Source organism: Chiloscyllium plagiosum, chromosome 17 (assembly GCF_004010195.1).
Source record: "Chiloscyllium plagiosum isolate BGI_BamShark_2017 chromosome 17, ASM401019v2, whole genome shotgun sequence".
Taxonomy (NCBI): Eukaryota; Metazoa; Chordata; class Chondrichthyes; order Orectolobiformes; family Hemiscylliidae; genus Chiloscyllium; species Chiloscyllium plagiosum.
In genome coordinates this window covers 49,280,845-49,302,725 of record NC_057726.1, presented here as the reverse complement: position 1 = coordinate 49,302,725, position 21,881 = coordinate 49,280,845, and the positions used below count along the sequence as shown (strand labels likewise).

General features: G+C 41.2%; 1 protein-coding gene and 1 long non-coding RNA gene across 12 annotated transcripts in view; one reads left to right on the top strand and one right to left on the bottom strand.

Annotated features, from left to right (window-relative positions):
• Positions 1-13,833, top strand: part of dpep2 (dipeptidase 2) — a 73,117-nt gene extending 59,284 nt beyond the window's left edge. For 10 of the 11 annotated variants that reach the window (XM_043707025.1, XM_043707022.1, XM_043707020.1 and 7 more), the window contains one exon: positions 13,539-13,833. In XM_043707025.1, coding sequence (XP_043562960.1) covers positions 13,539-13,736 — 198 coding nt within the window. In that variant the 3' untranslated portion in view covers positions 13,737-13,833. Of the gene's footprint in view, positions 1-2,345; positions 2,485-13,538 lie in introns of all 11 variants that reach the window. The other variant, XR_006314146.1, reaches the window with a different exon arrangement.
• On the bottom strand, positions 9,807-16,704 carry LOC122558443. Its single transcript, XR_006314147.1, has 3 exons — positions 16,537-16,704; positions 12,000-12,135; positions 9,807-9,847 (listed from the first exon to the last, which is right to left on the bottom strand). It is a non-coding gene; the product is annotated as an uncharacterized LOC122558443 (long non-coding RNA).
• Between the last annotated feature and the right edge of the window lie 5,177 nt (positions 16,705-21,881).

The window sequence follows — 21,881 nt, the reverse complement described above, 5'->3', positions numbered from 1 at the left end:
CGGAGGTCAGTCATCTCAGCACCAGGGTATCTCTGAGGGAGTCCCTCAGGTTAGTATCTTAGGCCCAACTATCTTTATCACCATTTGTGACTCCTCAGACACTGAAGCATTCTATGTTCAAATGCAACAAGATTGGGACAATATTCAGGCAGGGCTGACAAGTGGCAAATAACATTCACACTACACAAATGCTAGACATTGTCTTACTCTGGAGATAGTCAATCTAGCCCTTGACATTCAATGCTTTTACCACCACCGAATCCCCGACTATCAACATCTTTGGGGTTACTATCGATTAGAAACTCTACTGGACTCACTACAGAAACACAGTGGTTACTAGAGCATGTCAAAGGCTAGGAATACTGTGGTGAGTAATTTGTCTCCTGACTCCCCAAAGCTTGTCCAGCATCTACAGGAGTATGATGGATTACTTTCCTGGATAGATGGAGCTCCAACAACACTCAAGAAGTTTGGCATCATCCAGGACAAAGCAACCCCTTGATTGTCACCACATCTACCAACATCCATTGACTACACACTGACACTCAGTGGCAGCAGTGTCTTCTATCTATAAGGTGCGCTGCAGAAATTCACCAAAGATCCTTTGACAGAACTTTCCAAATCCATGACCATTTCTATCTAGAAGCTCAAGTGCGGCAGATGCATGGGGACAAAACCAAATTCCCTTCCAACCTAGTCACCATTCTGACTTGGAAATGTATCACCATTCCTTTTGCTGTTGCTAGGTCAAAATCATGGAATTGGCTCCCTAAGGGCATTGTGGGTCTATGTACAGCACATGGTCTGTAGCAGTTCAAGAGGACAGCTAGCCATCACCTTCTCAAGGGCAATTAGGGATGGGCAATAAATGCTAGTTACCCAATGACTCTCACATCCCAAGAGTGAATAGTTTAAAAAAGTTACACATGAGCTCTCCCATCTCTCGCCACCTAACTCTGTCAACATAATCTTCATTTGCTTCCTCTTAAATATGTCTATGCTATTCAGGTTAGCTAAACATTTGTGGTATTGTGTTCCACATTCTGACCAATCTCTGGGTAAAGAAGTTTTAAATTGTGCTTATGGATTTATCAGTTGAGGATACACATATTTAAGTTATATGTCTGTTTCCCAACTTCAGCGCACAGGCTCACACTCAGGGCTATGTTCAAAGTTTAAAAGAAATAATGTTTTTTTGAGCTGTGCGTTATGCTGACAGAATCCAGTTTGACCGCTTATATCATTAGATAGTACCCCTTCCCTTCCACTGTTAATGTTATCATTATAAAATAACTCTTCCCCATTCTCTGATTTCATAGCCTTTAATGGAAATCTGCACTTGAAAAGCTGTGTGAAACAGTTAAAAGGTTTGAACTCTTTTCCTGACATTATTCGTAGTACTCAAACAAGTTCTATCAGCTGCTCAGCATAGATACCAGTGACTATTTCCAAATACACAAGATATGATTAATGAGAGTAGCTCAAACAATGACGTTTGTTCATTACCAGTGGAGTAAGAAGTTAAAGCTTATCAGTCCAAGTAGGTCTCTATTATAAAACCATTTCCCAGTCACAAGGGAGAGGTTGACAATTTAATTAAAAATAAAAATGCTACAGGGAGTAGAAGGTATCACAGAAGCTGGTGTAAGGCGTTGCATTACTTTTGGTGTAGTTTGCGAAACACACTCTTAAGTTGTATTAATCACACACTTCCCCCAAATTCCTATAATAGCATAGTTGGTTAGGATAGTGGGAAGTTGAAGATAAGGATTAAGAAAATATCACGTTTGATTTCAGATCTGTGCTATGTTTGTTCATGGTTATTGTGGTCTGTGTCTGTATACTTTGGCACTAAGTTGTAAGGTTAGCTGGCATTCCTGCTGCTGAGTATTATCCAGCAATCTCTAATGGAAAGACCACATCTTTGACCAGTATGAGTGGGCCAAGTTGGCTGACATTAAAATTGCTTTAGCTGAATACTTGGCAAATATTCAAGGGTACAACATGAAAAATATGTACTGAAATGAGTTATTTAGGTACAGATCTCTGGAAGTTTTCCAGGCAACAAGTCAAGATTTTCAGTAGTGCTGTAGTGGGGCAGTAAGACGAAGGGGAAAAAAACCTGGTAAGATCCATCCTCACACCATACCAGTTAGGAAGCAGCACATATACCAACATTGTTGAATACTGTGAATGTAATTACTTATAATGACAAATATGTTTTTTTTATTATTTCAAATAGCTGCAATCATGTGGATGTATTACGGTGTCATTCATTGTTGTATATCTCTTCCTGCTCACATTCCCAAACACTAATCTTCTGCCTGTCTCTGCTGCCTTACTAGATTCAGTTATCAGACTGTGTTACAGTCGGCAGGCTTTCTGTCTCAAGACATTTTAAATATGATCTGTTCAAGATTGGAATCTAGAGCACAGTGGAAGTGCAAGTGGATTGAACAATAAGTAAAACCAATGCTTTAACTGGTAATTAGTAACATTCTATGCATTTGATGGGGAGTAAAATAGCAGGGCATCAGGATTCAATTCTAATCATTAGTTCTTGCAAGGATGTTACCAAATAAATGTGTGGGGTTAAGCCAAGTATTCCCACTTAACCAAATTAAAAATAAAGATTAATTGGTTTGATATTCTGGATGTTGTGAAACTTGAAATGGTTCAGAAAAGATCTACAAGGATATTGCCAGGGTCAGAGAGTTTGAGCTATAGGGAAAGGCTGGGGCTATTTTCCCTGATATGTCGGAGGCTGAGGTATGATCTTACAGAAGTTTATAAAATAATGAGGGGCATGGATAGAATGAACAGTTTTTTTTCCTAGGATAGAGGAGTCCAAAACTACAGGGCATAAGTTTAAGATGAGAGAGGAAAGATTTAAAAGGGACCAGAGAGGCAACTTTTTCACACAGTGGGTGGTACATGTATAGATTGAACTGCCAGAGGAAGTGGTGGAGACTGGTACAATTATAACATTTAAAAGCTATTGGCATAGGTATTTGAATAGGGAATGTTTAAAGGGATGTGATCTGAATGCTGGCAAATGAGACTAGATTTATTTAGGATACCTAGTCAGCATTGAGAAGTTAGACCAAAGGTTGCGATTCCGTGCCATATAACTCTATGGCTCTATAATGTTCTCCTGACTCAAGCCAGTTGAGAACTATTGAAATATACACATCTAGCAACTGGTATTGAAGGAATTAAAATAAGAGTGTGGATAATCATTATATAGTTATGAATAAATCTAGTAGCAAAATGAAGTTTATTTTATGCTTTCAAATGAAAACTAGAGCATTTCTTGAGAGATGTGAATAGAAAGATTATGAATATAAAGATGTAATGAAAGAGTGAGATGGTGCAGATAGAAATAGAAGGTGAATTGTGTAAAGTATAAAGGCCATCTTAGATTTATTGGGCCAAATGACTTGCTTCCATATTGAATATTCTGTGCAAATTCAAAGTGCCGTATTCTTAGTGTTTACCACCAAGATGCATTTGACGAAAGGAGAAAATGTAAATGTAACAGATTAGTACTTAATGCAACATTAAAGGAATGTTGTACTGTCAGAGATGACATGTTTCAAATGGGACATTAAACAAAGCCGAGATATGGGGTTGGCTATAAAATTGAAAGATGTAAATTATATTTCAAAAACATTTTCCATTTTACTGTAAGACCTCAGGCAATCACAATGGTAGACTGTCATTAAAAAAAACTTATCCTCTTCACTAAAGTCCTTCAAATTAAGGATTGAGTAAGAAACATAAAATTCTTCAGAAGACTGATTCAAATTATTTCACTATAATTGAACAGAGGAAGTAGGTAAAGGGGAGTAAGAGGGGGGAGAGGGGAATGGAGTTCCTACCCTGTGAACGTGTCTCCTTTTTTGCCCAAGATGTAAAAACCCATTAAAAGAAGATTCTCATTGGATCTAGTACTAGGAATAATCCAGAGCAGATAAGAGAAATAAAAGTAGGAAACTTTTATAAGACTAGTAGGAAATAGCACTTTAGGACAAAAAGAGGAAAGAATGTAAGTCTAATGAAAACCTAAGGAATGGATCCAAGAAAAAACAATTTTGTCAGGTGAATGTAACAATTGGGAAAATAAAATGAGCAACTATATTGGCAAACAGTCACGTAGAACAACAATGGGAAACATTATATTGCAGGAAACATATATTAACACAATTCAGAGAAAAGCCTAAAGATTAATGACATTTCAGGGATGATAAACACAATTGAGTAGAGTATAAGAAAAAAAGGCATGTATTAAATACATAGACAGGAAAAGAATGCACAAGAGAAGAGAATATGAAAAGGTTAGGAACAAAACAATTATGAGGGAAAATATGAGCTCTGAAATTAAATGATTAAGGAACAGAAAATAGCAAAATATTTTGCAGGCACATTAATAAAAGGAAGAAGCGTGGGATGATAATAGGATTGTTAAGTGAGGGACAGGATAATGCCACAGGAAATAGAATCCTGGCTGGAGGGTGATTGATGTGATGAAACATGGTCTGAAGTAATGGGGAACACAGTTGGAGGCTAATTAGTCTAATCCTGTTCCTGTCTTATTTTTCCATTATAACATGCAGGGAATCCTTTGGCTTTCTGTGCTATGTTTGTGGACTTTTTGAACCCCGATCAGTAACTACTGCATGGTTATACTTTAGCAAATCAATTTAGTTAACAAGTAGTGGATGTTTGAGTCTGAGAGATAATTTCGTTCCAATTCTAAGTACCTTATCGGGTGACCTTATAGAGGTTTATAAAATCATGAGGGGCATGGAGTGGATAAATAGACAAAGTCTTTTCCCTAGGGTGGGGGAGTACAGAACTAGAGATCATAGGTTTAGAGTGAGAGGAGAAAGATATAAAAGAGAATTAAGGGGCAACTTTTTCACGCAGAGAGTGGTACGTGTATGGAATGAGCTGCCAGAGGAAGTGGTGGAGGCTGGTATATTTGCTACATTTAAAAGGCATTTGGATAGGTATATGAATATGAAGGGTTTGGAGGGATATGGGCCAGGTGCTGGCAGGTGGGACTAGATTGGGTTGGGATATCTGGTCGGCATGAACAAGTTGGACCGAAGGGTCTGTTTCCCTGCTGTGCATATCTATGACTCTATGACCCTACAGAAGAATGACAAAAATAAACAAACCCCCACTACAGCAGACCAATAAAATACAGTTTAAAAACCACACAACACCAAGTTATAGTCCAACAGGTTTATTTGTAAGTGCTAGCTTTCAGAGCTCTGCCTCTTCTTCAACCATCCAACGAAGGAGCAGCACTCCAAAAGCTGGGGGTTCCAAATAAACTTGTTGGACTATAACCTGGCGTTGTGTGGCTTTTAGCTTTGTCCACCCCAGTCCAACACCAGCTCCCTTAAATCATAAAATATAGAACATTCTTTGACCAAGGACAACATCTGATTGACACTGAAGACTGAGTGTGGTCAGGGTGACTTCACTGCTATTCAATTCGCTTTTTTTTTTAATGTGACCACCATCCCAAAGATGGGGTGGCTTGAATCCAGAAGTTCATTAGCAGAAACTGGTTAGTGTGAACCCGTATTTCAGCACAGCTCCAGTCACACAAATGGGGGGGGGTTTATTCAGCAATATGATCTGATTCACAGGGATTGAAGTCCTGAGATAACTAGTTAATTGCTTATTTTGGTCTTGAGAGGTTGTTGTGAAACTAATGCAAAATCAGTATTGCAATTCAATAGTTAAAAATAAAATGCAAGTCACACAGAGAAGGATGGGCTGGTTTAACATTTTAAAAATAAATGTTCTACTATGGTCAGCATCAGTCTACCATTAATTCCTTCATTTAAAGTGTTGCATATGAATAGTTATACATAGTTTGTTTTAGCTGAAACATACTTGCAACATAATTGAAATTTACAAAGTAATATTTTTGATAATTAATGCTGGGTTATTTTGAAAGAAAGTGGAAGTATTGCTTTGAAATTTGTACCAGAAAATGGTAGCAGTTAGCACTTCCTGCAGTTAATATATGCATCCACTGATTGGTATCTTCTGGAAGATAGTGCAGACCTCTGGGACGATGTAATCGGGAAAGAGGTAGCAGGAAAGCAAAACTGCAACAACGTCCTTCTCCTGACCAAATGCTGCAACATTATTTCCTCATCACCACCACACTGATCTGCCAAAGGGGGAAATACAAGACAACATGACAGCAACCGTGCTCCAAACACTGGCACCTCCTTGACTACATCATTGTCAGAGCCAGAATCAATATAAATACAGCACCGCTGCAGTGGAGACAACAGAAGCACTGCTGCAAGAAGTTCAACACTGCGGCTCTGAAAGACCTGGAAAAGACAGCCTCATACAACAGGCTCTTCTCCACAAACCTAGCAACCCTCAGTGACACTGAGTTGCGGGATCCCAACAGTCCCTGGTCCATCCTCAAGGTTGCATCATCAATGCCTGCAAAAACTCCGTCGGTCACTTAAATTAAATTAACCAAAATTAGTTTGATGAGAATGATCAGGAGATCCAAGTACTGATAAGCCGGAAGCGCGTGGCATTTTCGAGTGTATAACAGCAACTGCACTCAGAAGAGAAAAGGCAAGCTCACTGGTGAGGTCCAACAACTGGCCTGCACAGAAAGAACAGATGATGGGTAGAGAAAGCACTGCAGGCCCAAAGAATGGCCAACATCCATGATGTGCAGGGTTTCTTCTGGGTTGTCAACACCACCTATGAACCAAACATCCAAAACCCCACCCCACTGCTGGCCAAGAATGGAGTGACACTTATCAAAGGTAAAGAAGCCTTCAAACAATGTTGGGGGAGCATCTCAGACACCTCCTCAACCAGACGCTCTGCCACTGATCCGAGCATCCTTGAATGCATTCTGCAGCAACACCCAAGCCTGGCCTGAAATAGAGAAGGCCGTTCACCAGCTCAAAAACAACAAGGTTGCTGGAGCAGACAGTATCCCCGCTGAGCTATTGAAACACAGAAGTAAAGAGCTCCTGCAGCTATCCCCTTGTCTGCCTTTATGTGGAAGGAGGAGAGCATCCCAGCAGAGATCCGCGATGCCACAGTCGTCAGCATTTTCAAAACAGGGAACAAATCTGATGGTGGTAACTACAGGGGAAATCTCCTATTGTCACCCATTGGAAAAGTCATCACCAAGTTCCTCCTCAACCGTCTCCTCACTGTGGCTGAGAAATCTCATCCTGGAATTGCAGTGTGGCTTTTGGCCATGGAGGGGCACAACAGAGATGGTTTTCACCATGCAACAGCTGTAGGAGAAATGCAGAGAAAATAACCTACCCTTGTACGTGTTTGCCTGTCAAACGCTTTTGACTCCATCAGCCAGGAAGCATTACAGAGCATCCTTCTCCGCTTTGGCTGCACCATGAAGTTTGTCACCAGCCTTCGCCTGCTCCATGATGACATAGAAGTCATGGTAATGACAAATGGCTCTCCCACCGACCCATTCCCCATTTGGACCAGTGTCAAGCAGGACTGTCATTACCCCAACACTGTTCATGATCTACCTCACTGCAATGCTTCACCTCACTGCTGACAAGCTCCCCACTGGAGTGGAGCTAACTTACAGAACTGATGGGAAATTATTCAACCTGTCTTCAAGCCAAAATGGAAGTTGTCCCAATCAGTGTCACTGAGCTGCAATACACAGATGGTGCTTGTGTATGCGCAGTCTCTGAGGATGTATTCCAGACCACCAGCAGCACCTTTACAGAGGCATATGAGAGCATGCCTGATCATCAAGGTCCTGGGGAGGCCTTGGAGAACATTGACCACTTCCAGTACCATGGGAGTGTCCTGTCGGCCAAAGCAGCTATTGATGAATAGGTCCAGCACCGCGTCCAGTTGCTAGCACAGCCTTCGGCCACCTGAGGAAAAGGATGGTCGAGAATGATAACATCAGATCCAACACCAAGGTCCTGGTTAACAGTGCTGTGAAGGTTCCTGCCCTCCTATACAGCTGAGACGTGGACTACCTATAGCAGACACCTCAGGGCACTGGAGCAGGATGACAAATGTTGCTCATGTAAGATCCTGCAAATCCACTGGAAAGAAAGACACCTCAACGCCAGTATCCTTCACCTGGCCAGCATTGTGGCACTGACGCCCCTTGATTGGCTACGATGGGCTGGGCATGTTGTCCACATGACTGATACGAGACTCCCCAAGCAGGTGCTCTACGCCCAGCTCCGAAATGGAGGGGAGCCCCAGGTGGACAGAAAAAATGCTTCAGAAACACCCTCAAGTCCTCACTGGTGATGTGCGACATTCCCACCAATGCCTGGGAATCAATGGCCCAAGACCCTCCCAAATGGTGGAGCAGCATTCAGGAAGGCAGCGAGAACCTCTAGGCTTGCTATTGGGAAAAAGAGAAACCAAATGAAAGGAGCACACTGCCACACCAATGCCCCACCCACCCCCTTCCCATGACCACCTTCTGCCCCAAGTCAAACAGAATCTGCAGAAGCCTCACCAGACTGTACAGCCATTTGAGAGTGGAAGAGGGTGATTCTCATCTGCAAGGGACGGCCAATGATGACAATGATCTTCTGGAACCATAACTGTTGTAGTAAATGAGTAGCTGGAAGCTTTTCTACAAACTGTTCTTCCATTAAACCCTGACATTCTTAAACAGGAATTGGTATGTATGGGGACACAGAACATTCTTAAAAATCTGTGCAACTGTGCTCAAAACTCCTGGGAAATGTAACGACACACTAGACAGCCATTTTGCTGTCACAACGCTGTATATTCATGTTGATGCTCCATCCAAGCCCTTTCCTGCCCCTATTCATCTAAACCCATCAGTATATGTTTCTTTTTTTTTCTTCCTTATGCATTCACTGACTTTCATTCAAACACATCTGAGCTATTCCTGACATTGGTTCCTGGCATCGTGTTCTTTCTGGCTTTGGATTGAGGCTTGATTTTCCAAATTACTGCCTCGTGGTGTTCTAAACAATAGGACTGCGATTCTGATTAAACAAGATTCGGAGATGCCGGTGTTGGACTGGGGTGTACAAAGTTAAAAATCACACAACACCAGGTTATAGTCCAACAGGTTTAATTGGAAGTACACTAGCTTTCGGAGCGACGCTCCTTCATCAGGTGATTGTGGAGGGCTCGATCGTAACACAGAATTTATAGCAAAAATTTGCAGTGTGATGTAACTGAAATTATACATTGAAGAATTGATTGTCTGTTAAGCCTTTCATCTGTTAGAATACAGTGATAGTTTCACTTCTTTCATGTGTAAATCACAAAACCCTTTTTAAAAGTTGCATTCTCGGGTTAGCTGTTAACAATGATGATAGCTAGACAATATGTTGAAGGTGTTAGCCCCCTGTGTTATCTGTCTATAACCTGATGTTTAGATTGATTCTAATCGAAAAAGTGAGATAACAGAGTTTTACATAAATTCATGCAGTTTGAGTGCAGAGTGCAGAGTGCAGAGTGCAGAGTGCAGAGTGCAGAGTGCAGAGTGCAGAGTGCAGAGTGCGTAATGGTGATCACCTGTAATGTGACATGAACCCAAGGTCCCGGTTGAGGCCCTCCCTATGGGTACAGAGCTATCAGCCTCTGCTCGGCCACTTTCCTCTGCTGCTTGTCCCGAAGTCCACCTTGGAGGATGGTCACCCGAAGGTCCGAGGCTAAATGTCCTGGACCACTGAAGTGTTGCCCAACTGGGAGGGAACCCTCCTGTCTGTTGATTGTTGTGCGGTGCCCATTCATCCGTTGACGTAGCCTTTGCTCGGTTTCCCCAATGTACCATGCCTCCGGGCATCCTTGCCTGCAATGTATAAGATAGACAACGTTGGCTGAGTCACATGAGTACCTGTCATGTACAAGGTGGGAGGTTTTCCCACGCGTAATAGTGGTATCTATGTTCACAATCTGACACGTTTTGCAGCATCCACCGTGACAGGGTTGTATGGAGTTGTCCTGAGAGCCGAGCAGTTTGCTACGAGTAATGATCTGTTTGAGGTTTGGCGGTTGTTTAAAGGCAAGTAGTGGAGGTGTGGGGACGAGGCTGAGCACCTCACCAAGACCTATAAATTCTGTATTACGATCGAGCCCTCCACAACCACCTGATGAAGGAGCGTCGCTCCGAAAGCTAGTGTGCTTCCAATTAAACCTGTTGGACTATAACCTGGTGTTGTGTGATTTTTAACTGATTAAACAAGGCAGTTTAAACAAAACAGTCAAAAAATGAGTGATATTGTGCTTGTGCAAGTCCTATTTATAACTCTATGACCTGAAATTATATATAAAGTCATTACAGCATGGAAGACAAATCCTTCGGTCCAACTCGTCCATGCTGACCAGGTTTCTCAAACTAAACTAATCCCATTTGCCTGCATTTGGTCCTTATCCCTCTAAACCTTTCCTGTTCATGTAACTGTCCAAATGTTTTTTAAATGTTGTAACTGTACCTACATGTACCACTTCCTTTGACAGTTCATTCCATGTACCAACCACCCTCTGTGTGAAACAATTGCCTCTCAGGTCTCTTTTAAGACTTTCCCCTCTCATTTTAAACCTATGCCCTCTAGTTGTGAACTCCCCCACCTTAGGAAAAACACATTTGCTATTTGCCTTATCAATGCACTCATGATTTTATAAACATCTATAAGGCCAACCCTCAACCCCCCACGCTCTAGGGAGAAAAGTTCCAGCCTTTCCTTATAACTCAAACTTTCCATTCCCGGCAGCATCTTGATAAATCTATTCCGAACCCTTTCCAATTATATTCTTCCTATAGCGGGGCGACTAGAATAGCACACAATACTCCCCTAACATGACATCCAATCTCCTATACTCATAGGTCTGAGCAATGAAGGCAAGCATCCTCAAATGCCTTCTTTACCACCCTGTCCTCCTGTGACTCAACTTTCAAAGAACTTTGAACCTGAACTCCTCGGTCTCTCTGTTCATCAATACTATCTAGGGCTCTATTGTTAACTATATAAGTCCTGCCCTTATTTGTTTTACCAAAATGCAATGCTTCGCATTTATCCAAATTAAATTCCATCTGCTACTCCTGAGCCCATTGATCCAATGCACCAAGATCCTTTTGTAATTTTGGATCACCTTCACTGTCGACTGTACCATCAAGTTTGGTGCCATCTGCAAACTTCCTAACTGTGCCTCAGATTCTCATCTAAATAGTTTAATTAAATGACAAACAACAGTGAATCCAGCACTGATCCCTGTGGAACACCGCTGGTCACAGGCCTCCAGGCTGAGAAACAACCCTCCACCCTCTGTCTCCTACCGTCAAGTCAATTTTGTATCCAGTTGGTAAGGCTCTCCCTGAATCCATTGTGATTTAACAATACTAACTATGTGAAGTCTTGTCAAAGTCTTTCGTAAAGTCCATGTAGACAATGTCTCCTGCTCTGCCCTCAATCATTTTGGTTACATCCTCAAAAAAAGACTCAGTCATGGTTGTCTTTTCTCTTTTTGTTGTGTCTGACAGGCTCAATTAATCTTTGGAATTAATATCAAAAATGTCTTCTCTGAAATGTCTGTAGGCACAAAGAAAACTTGTGCTGTGCATCAGATATCAATAATTCATCAGCAACTTGACCTTGTAATTAGGTGACACAGACCTGATTATTAAATGGTTTGATTGTAATCCATTTAGTTTATACTCTATTCCCCTTCTTTAAAAATCAATTTTGAACTTGTAGTCATGGCAACGATGTTTGGAGAGCAATGTTCACATCAGTTCTGAACCTCCGAAACATGTTTTAAAGGATGCAGTGAATTGCAGGGACATCAATCCAGTTTCTGTCACATAGTTCGACTTTAAAAAAAACTTGCCCAAATGTCTGCTGAATATCTGGTTTGTGTAGAAGTAGAAATATCATAATTTGCATTGCATAACAGGGCTGTTCTGAAGCTCAGGGTAGGGTGCATTCTAAGAAAACCTCACAGACCTGGAAAACCGATAGCCTTCCTCTCCAAAGATTCCGCCTGACTTGCTGAGTATTTCCAGCATCCACAGTGTTTTGTCTGATCTGTTGTTGGCCTTGAAAGGTATGAGCTTCACTCCTTTGCATCAATATTCCTCATCTTTATAATGGGAAAAAATGACAATACAATCAAATTTACTGATATTAATTCCTGTCATATACATTTAATGGGCAAGACAGCAGCTTGAAACATTTAAAGAAAGATGAACACAGACAGTCCTAGAGATTTTCAGAACAGAAACAGACCCTTTGGTCCAACTTGTCCATGCCAACCAGATTCCTAAATTAATCTAGTTCCATTTACCAGCACTTCGCCCATATCCCTCTAAACCCTTCCTATTCATAAACCCATCCAGATGCCTTTTAAATGTTGTAATTCTACCAGCTTCCATCACTCTCTCTGGCAGTTCATTCTTTCACGCACCACTTTCTGTGTAAAAAAGTTGCTTCTTAGGTCCCTTTTATATCTTTCCCTTCTCCCCTAAACCCTCTAGTTCTGGACTCCCCCAAATTTAGGACTATTGCTAAGCGAAACAATGCCTCCTGCTCTTATGCATGCCCCTCATGACTTTATAAACCTCTATAAGGTCACCCCTCAGCCTCTAATGCTTCAGGGAAAACAGCCCTAGCCTATTCAGCCTCTCCCTTTAGCTCAAACCTTCCAACCCTGGCAACATCGTTGTGATTCTTTTCTGAACCTTTCAAGTTTCACAATGTAATTCCGATAAGAGGGAGACCAGAATTGCATTTTCACATCATGAAGTGCTCCACAATTAATGCATTACTTTGAAATATACTCACTGTTGCAATGTGGACAAATACATCAGTTAGCAATGAGATAAATGATGAGATTAGGGCGGCACGGTGGCCCAGTGGTTAGCACTGCTGCCTCACAGCGATTAATGCATTACTTTGAAATATACTCACTGTTGCAATGTGGACAAATACATCAGTTAGCAATGAGATAAATGATGAGATTATCTGTTCTGTTTAAGTTGCATCAAATGAATATAAAAGTTGGTCAAGAAAGCTCTTGTAGCATAGTGGTAATGGCCATACATCTGGTTCAAGTCCCATGTGTTCCAGAGGTATGTTATAACATTGTCTAAACATAATGTTAAAAAATATCCAAAAGTTGTCTTAGGAACTTTCCACAGTCCCTTTTAGAATACTGTCATAAGATATTGTATTCAATCAATAAAGCAGCAGTTTAACATCTTGTCTGAAAGAAGAACATGCTTAGCATGACAGTTTCCCAGTGATGTACTTTCCCTTTAGGTTTTGAATTGGAACTTAAACTCCTGCTTCTCAGACTCAGAATTGAAAGTGCTAACACTGGAGCTCTGCTGCAGTTTTGCCAGAAGTGGCCATTAACAGAGAAAATGGTCATCATGTGGGTTCAGTTCAAATGGACAACCATCATTTAAACATTTTAAATAGCTTCAAGGGTAGCGCTCAAAAATATAACTTTAAATAACTAACAAAATTCTGTGTTTCAAACAGGTGAAGGAGCAACTGAAGGATATTTCATCCAGTGAAATGGAGATCCCCTTTGAAGACGTTAACAATCCCTGTCGCTTGAATCTCAAGAAACCATTTCCAAATTTAGGACTATCGTTAAGCAAAACAATGCCTCCTGCTCTTAACATTATTCATACAGTTACACTCTACATCGTTTCCATCATTTTAATTGGTTATTGAATACAGTCCATAGTCATAGAACAGTGTGGAGCTGGAAAAGCACAGCTGCTTAGGGACATTCCTGATGAAGAGCTTATGCTCGAAACATTGACTCTCCTGGTCCTCGGATGCTGCCTGACCGGCTGTGCTTTTCCAGCACCACACTTTTTGACTCTGATCTCCAGCATCTGCAATCTTCACTTTCTCCCAAGGTTATTGGACAGCCAAACCATGTTCAAAGAATTATCTCGCTGGGCTAAAAGATAAAGGCTTGTAATAACCTTGCTATTTGGCAAAGTGATGAGAGGTGGAGGTAAATCAACCTACACATCTTAAAATAATGGAGGACTTGAATTAATTCATCTCTGATTTACAGAATGAGATGCAAAGTTTGAAAATAACTGAGCACAATTATTTCTGTTCACGTATATGAGCTTGTTTATACATTATCTTGCTGACCAAACAAGATATCATCATAGATATCCTACTAAATTGTGAGCAGTGCAATAAATTAAATACCTCCTCTAATCACTTCGCATTAGAAGAAAACTCTCTTGAGAAGAACTGTTTCAGAGGTTAACGGGTTGTGCTTTGTTCTTAGTATTTCTCTACCTTGCTTTCCTCCTCTAAGACACTCCTTAAATCTGATCTTTTTACCCAAGCTTTGGGTCATCTGAAATAACATACCCTCATATGCCTTTGTGCCATTTTTGTTTTGTGCCTAATGACGAATGAAGTGCCTTTGGACATTTTATTCACTGAAATACCAAGAACACAGTATGGATGTGCAATTCTTGCTTATGGTATTTTTGTCACAATTCCATCTGATTATTGTCATGTATTAGACTGATATTACAAAAAACGGAAAAAGGTTTTGAACAACATAGCTATTGTGCCAAATACACACACATTCTCATTTAAGAAAACTAATCCTCCCCTTTTTCCTATGTTCTTTGTATTCCTACCCACATATCCAATTCAAAAAGGGAAACACGTACATGATTGAGTTCAAGCCCTCTGACAAGTCTGCTGGAAGTGATTCTAGGTGACTCGCCTTTTGATTTTCTCTTTCTATGGGCCATTACCCAATATAAATTCAGTGATATCCTTGTGGATACATGACAACAGGCCAGAGGGATCACAGGAGTCAAACATGGATATTGTACACCACCTTTGTGCAATGCAGTACCATTTAATCTGCTACATGCCTCTAACCTAATAGTCAAGAATAATTGTGGCTTTTGTGGTTTTAAAAATTAAAAACCCATAACACAATCATGTAAACTACAGCTGAGATGGTAGCTCCCCTCTTAATTAGAAGGCTCCAGGTTCAAGTCCTACTGAAATATAAATCTAAGTTGACATTCCGGTGTAGTACTTAGGGAGAACTACAGTTAGAAGTTTCATTTTTCAAATGAATTGTCAAACCAAGGGCCAGTTTGCCCAGTCAGGGAAATGCAGAAATCTCGTGGAATATTTTGAAGAAAAATAGGTGACTGATTCCATTTGCCTTGGCCAATAGTTTTCTTAATGAATGTCACAAAAAGGACAGAAAACATGGTCTCTCTTATACTGCATGTGATTAATATTGCCCTGCATAAGAACACGATTTGGCCAGCTTCAATCTTTAACCCTGTCATTATTAGAAGGTACATCTTCCAGGATTTATAAATCTCAAAGAAGTCAACAATTTGTCAGCATACAATATTGTGTAGAGTATCTACAAGATGCAATATCATCTTTTGGTGTAGAAATAACAAGAGCATTTTTTATTAACTAGTTGCATTTGATTGCTTTAGATGCACTTTCCATGTACAAAAGTCATGTTGTTTATGAGCAGAAACATGACCAGATGCACAATTTTGTGTATAGATTTCAGCAAGCCAAGCACCTTTTGTGAATCCACTTTAGATACAGACCACAAATAGTATACTATCCAACCACTTATTTTCACTTAATGGACAAATTGTTCTCTAAAACATCAGAGAAAAACCGGACCTTTTTGCATTTTTAAAATGTATGTAAAATGGGTGCGTTGCAGTACAATTCTAAGATGGAAGATTCTGTGCCTTAAGGATGTCTAACATATTTCAGACTTGAACATGCATAGCCACCACTTTAAATAAGTCTTCAAACCTTTCCAGATCCACATACGTGGCCTTTACCACTTTTAGGAGGTATCTGTGAAATTTGTTTGTCTTGAGCATAGCAGGCATTAACTTTGCTCCACTCAGGTCCTCTGGACCTAATCATACTCTACCTACACAATAAGCATCTTTCAGGGCCAAGAGGGGTTAGATCACAACATTCCTGAAAGTCACTCGCGTCCTTTGTAAGAAGATTGTTTAAAACTCAGATTCATTTTCTTGACAAAGTAGAGGTAAGATAATCTGATCATTGTTGTGTAGATGGTACAAATGGTGCCAATTTAAAAGGTATTCTGTTTTCCCAAAATACATTCATTTATAAAATTCATAAAAATACATTACAAACCATTTCAACTTGAAAATTATATTGAATTACAAAATTCAATGTGTCTCCATACATCATGTTCCACGTTTAGGTAACTCAAAACAATTGTATCAGCCTTAATATTTGGAGGATACATTCTATATCAGACATACAGGCTGAAGGCAAAACATTTCAAATTTAAATTTTAGAAAGATGAATGGCAATAAATTCTTTTTGCACCATGGGAGCCTCGATGTAATATCAGAATACTTGAATGCACAACATACATTCCTCATCAGGTATACAATCTGAAGGGTCCAGACTTTCACATCACACTCTGTACTATGGCTGAAAACCCTTAGACACTGACCTTGTCCAATTGCATCTAAGCAGAGTTTGCTGCAAACTTTAGTGTGTCCCTCAGCATGTAGCCCTTAGAATGTATTTTGGTGAAGGCTAACACTTTGTGCTGAAAGACCAGCCAGTCTTGAGCAGACCAAACAGTGATTTACCATGTTGATGCTCCTCCAGGCACAGTTGATATATGTCACAGTGTGTGTCCCTGGTACCAGCTCAACCACCACAGCGTCACTGATCTGCTTGGGCTGAACTCATTCACATTCTCTTTGCAAAGCCACATTTCCGATGACATTGACGTAGCTCTCTTTTCCATCACAGTTAACTTGAGGATAGCGTGCGAAGTGGTTAAGACATGTACAACAGTTCTGACAGGATGGCCTTTCTCACCACCACCACTCAAGCTGCCTCTTGCAGTTTGTAAGTTCAGGGACTGAGGCATTCTGCCAAATGACTGACATTCTCCTTAGACAGCCAAACAACAGGATTAACCCTCTCCTTACTCCTGGGGCCTCTAGGATTTTTGCTGCTGACCATTGCTTATTGGAGTTGTTTGATGGTGAAAGGAGTTTTTCTTCACCGACCATTCCATCAGGTGAAATACACAGTCCAGTTACTTTGAGCAGAGTCATAGAGATGTACAGCACGAAAACAGATCCTTCAGTCCAACCCATACATGCCAACCAGATATCCCAACCCAATCTAGTCCCACCTGTCAGCACCCGGCCCATATCCCTCCAAACCCTTCCTATTCATATACCCATCCAAATGCCTCTTAAATGTTATAATTGTACCAGCCTCCACCACTTCCTCTCGCATACACGTACCACGCTGTGTGAAAGAGTTGCCCCATAGGTATTTTTTATATCTTTCTCCTCTCACAGTAAACCTATGCCCTCTAGTTCTGGACTCCCCGACCCCATGGAAAAGACTTTGCCTATTTACCGTATCCATACCCCTCATAATTTTGTAAACCCCTCAGCCTCCGACGCTCCAGGGAAAACAGCTCCAGCCTGTTCAGCCTCTCCCTATAGTTCAAATCCTCCAACCCGAGCAACATCCTTGTAAATCTTTTCTGAGCCCTTTCAAGTTTCACAACATCTTTCAGAAGGAAGGAGACCAGAATTGCATGCAACATTCCAACAGTGGCCGAACCAATGTCCTGGACAACCGCAACATGACCTCCCAACTCCTGTACTCAATACTATGGTCAATAAACGAAAGCATAGCCAACACCTTCTTCACTATCCTATCTACCTACGACTCCACTTTCAAGGAGCTATGAAACTGCACTCCAAGGTCTCTTTGTTCAGTAACACTCCCTAGGACCTTACCATTAAGTGTATAAGTCCTGCTAAGATTTGCTTTCCCAAAATGCAGCACCTCTCATTTATCTGAATTAAACTCCATCTGCCGCTTCTCAGCCCATTGGCCCATCTGGTCCAGATCCTGTTGTAATCTGAGGTAACCCTCTTCGCTGTCCACTACACCTCCAATTTTGGTGTCATTTGCAAACTTACTAACTGTACCTCTTATGCTCGCATCCAAATCATTTATGTAAATGACAAAAAGTAGAGGACCCAGCACAGATTCTTGTGGCACTCTATTGGTCACAGGCCTCCAGTCTGAAAAACAACCCTCCACCACCACCCTCTGTCTTCTCCAGTTCTGCCAGTTCTGTATCTAAATGGCTAGTTCTCCCTGTATTCCATGAGATCTAACCTTGCTAATCAGTCTCCCATTGTCGAACAGCTTACTGAAGTCCATATAGATTACATCTACCTCAAAATACACATTTAGTATGTCCCCCATTTTCTGCGGATCCACACAAAGGCCATCTTGCTGATCTTTGAGGGACCCTATTCTCTCTCTAGTTACCCTTTTGTCCTTAATATATTTGTAAAAAGTCTTTGGATTCTCCTTAATTCTATTTGTCAAAGCTATCTCGGGTCCCCTTTTTGCCCTCCTGATTTCCCTCTTAAGTATACTCCTACTTCCTTTATACTCATTTAAGGATTCACTTGATCTATCCTGTCTATACCTGACTATGCTTCCTTCTTTTTCTTAACCAAACCCTCAATTTCTTTAGTCATCCAGCATTCCCTACCTACCAGCCTTTCCTTTCACCCTAACAGGAATATACTTTCTCGTTATCTAATTTCTGAAGGCTTCCCATTTTCCAGCCGTCACTTTACCTGCAAACATCTGCCTCCAATCAGCTTTCGAAGTTCTTGCCTAATACCATCAAAATTGGCCTTTCTCCAATTTAAAACTGCAACTGTTAGATCTGGTCTATCCTTTTCCATCATTATTTTAAATCTAATAGAATTATGGTTGCTGGCTCCAAAGTGTTCCCCAGCTGACACTCAGTCACCTGCCCTGCCTTATTTCCCAAGAGTAGGTCAAATTTTGCACCTTCTCTCGTAGGTACATCCACATACTGAATCAGAAAATTGTCTTGTATGCACTTAACAAATTCCTCTCCATCTAAACCCTTAACACTATGGCAGTCCCAGTCTATGTTTGGAAAGTTAAAATCCCCTACCATAACCATGCTATTATTCTTACAGATAGCTGAGATCTCCTTACAAGTTTGTTTCTCAATTTCCCTCTGACTATTAGGGGTTCTGTAATACTATCCCAATAAGGTTATCATCCTTTTCTTATTTCTCAGTTCCACCCAAATAACTTCTTTGGGTGGATTTCTGGGAATATCTTCCCTCAGCACAGCTGCAATGCTATCCCTTATCAAAAATGCCACTAAATGCAACTTCCCTGACCGGGAAACAAACCTGGGCCGTGGCAGTGAAAGCGCCGAATTCTAACCACTAGACCACCAGGGAACTGAGCATTCCCAAGCTTTGCAAGACTGGGGACAGGTATGACCTCAGCACTTGGGTGTTTGGTTACTGAGGACCTGTGCACAGCTTCATATAGCCACACGCACACAAAAATAAGCAGCCTTCAGGATGGGGCTGTGGGCTGTACATTTTTTTCCTTTTATGTAGAGATTTGTACATCATGTCTCTGTGATCATCGTCTATTTTGACATCTAGATAAAGCAGAAGGTGGCTTGACCCATTACCATGGCACAAGAGTGAAGAACCGTTCATCTTGCACTACGTACAACAATGCTAAGAGTGCTTTACATCTAGTACTAATGTTCTGACCTGCAGTGGAGAGGGATCATCACTCCCATGTGGCCAGGTTGTTTTATTGACCCTGGCTACTTGCTCAATCTGGTTTTAATCACCTCCTCCAGCTCCTACCATATCCTAACATATAGTACCTTCAGGTAATCTGACCTGAAGGGGAAGGCAACAAACAATCAGCAAGCCCAATTTCCAAAGAACACTGCCTTACTCTTGACATGATTTACTTTGGCTCCTGAGGCCCGTTTGAACCATCCACAAATGCTGATCAGTCAGTGCACCAACAGTGGATCTGCATGGAAAACAGTGATGTTATCTATGCACTGGGAGGTTTGGAGCTCAGTACTGCTACAACCTGGGATGGTCACGGCTTTGTGGCTCACAGTCTTCCTGATGGACTGTGAGCAAAAGGCTTTATGTAATGCATGAACAGGAGAGGGCAGAGAGAGAGCAACTCTGTACCACTCCAAATTTGATTGGAAAACTTTCTATCCACGCATGCATCAAAACATGTGCTACTGCTATCTATGTGGCGCAGTTGAAGCCAATTGTTGATCCCCTACCCAAACTCATTTGGGAGAGCACATCATGGAGGTGTGCAATATTGTCGAAAGCCTTCTCTTGGTCCAGGCTGATGAGGCAGATGCATATCCCTTTGTTTGACTATTAAACCTGAAATATCACATCTCCATGGTTGGTCTTCACCTGGGTTGACACGAAATCATTTTTTAAATTGCTGAAGATGACATTTTGTTGAAGCTTTTCAACTTGCACCCGTCAAGACAATTTTTATTAAAATCAATGTACAGGAACAACAACATTCATACTATAAAGAAAGTGTTGATTAGTTGGCAACTGGACTGTAGTTGGTAGGAGCGTTACTATAGTGAATGCAGTAGTTAGATTGTGACTGACAGTTAACTGCCAAGTTTTGATTAGAACATAGAACAATACAGTGCAGAACAGGCCCTTCGGCCCTCAATGTTGCGCTGACCTGTGAAGTATTCTCAGCTCATCCCCCTACACCATCCCATCATCATCCATGTGCTTATCGAAGGATTGTTTAAATCTCCCTAATGTGGCTGAGTTGACTATATTAGCACGTAGGCCATTCCACGCCCTTACCACTCTCTGTGTAAAGAACCTACCTCTGACATCTGTCTTAAATCTATCACCCCTCAATTTGTAGTTCTGCCCCCTCGTACAAGCTGACATCATCATCCTAGGAAAAAGACTTTCACTGTCTATCTTATCTAATCCTCTATTCATCTTGTATGTCTCTATCAAATCTCCTCTTAGCCTTCTTCTTTCCAATGAGAACAGACCTAAGTGTCTCAACCTTTCCTCATAAGACATTCCCTCCAGACTAAGCAACATTCTGGTAAATCTCCTCTGCACCTTTTCCAAAGTTTCCACATCCTTCCCGAAATATAGCAACCAGAACTGTACACAATATTCCAAGTGTGGCTGCACCAGCGTTTTTGTATAGTTGCAGCATGATATTGCGGCTCCGGAACTCAGTCCCTCTACGAATAAAACGTAACACACCATATGCCTTCTTAACAGCACTATCCACCTGGGTGGCAACCTTCAGGTATCTATGCACATGGACTCCAAGATCCCTCTGCACATCACACTACCAAGAATCTTTCCATTGACCCAGTACTCTGCCTTCCTGTTGTTCTTCCCAAAGTGCATCAGCTCACATTTAGCTGCATTGAACTCCATTTGCCACATCTCAGCCCAATTCTGCAGTCTATCCAAGTCCCCCTGCAATCTGTAACCTTCTTCCAAACTGTCTACTACTCCACCAACTCTAGTGTCGTCTGCAAATTTACTAATCCATCCACCTATGCCTGCGTCTAAGTCATTTATAAAAATGGCAAACAGCAGTGGTCCCAAAACAGATCATCGTGGCACACCACTAGTAACTGGACTCCAGGCTGAATATTTTCCATCAACCACCACATGCTACCTTCTTTCAGAAAGCCAGTTTCTAATCCAAACTACTAAATCACCCTCAATTCCATGCCTCCGCATTTTTTCCAACAGCCTACTATATGGAACCTTATCAAAGACTACTGAAGTCCATGTATACCATGTCAACTACCACCTCATCTACATGCTTGGTCACCTTCTCAAAAAACTCAATGAGGTTTGTGAGACACGACCTGCCCTTGACGAAACCGTATTGACTATCTGAAAT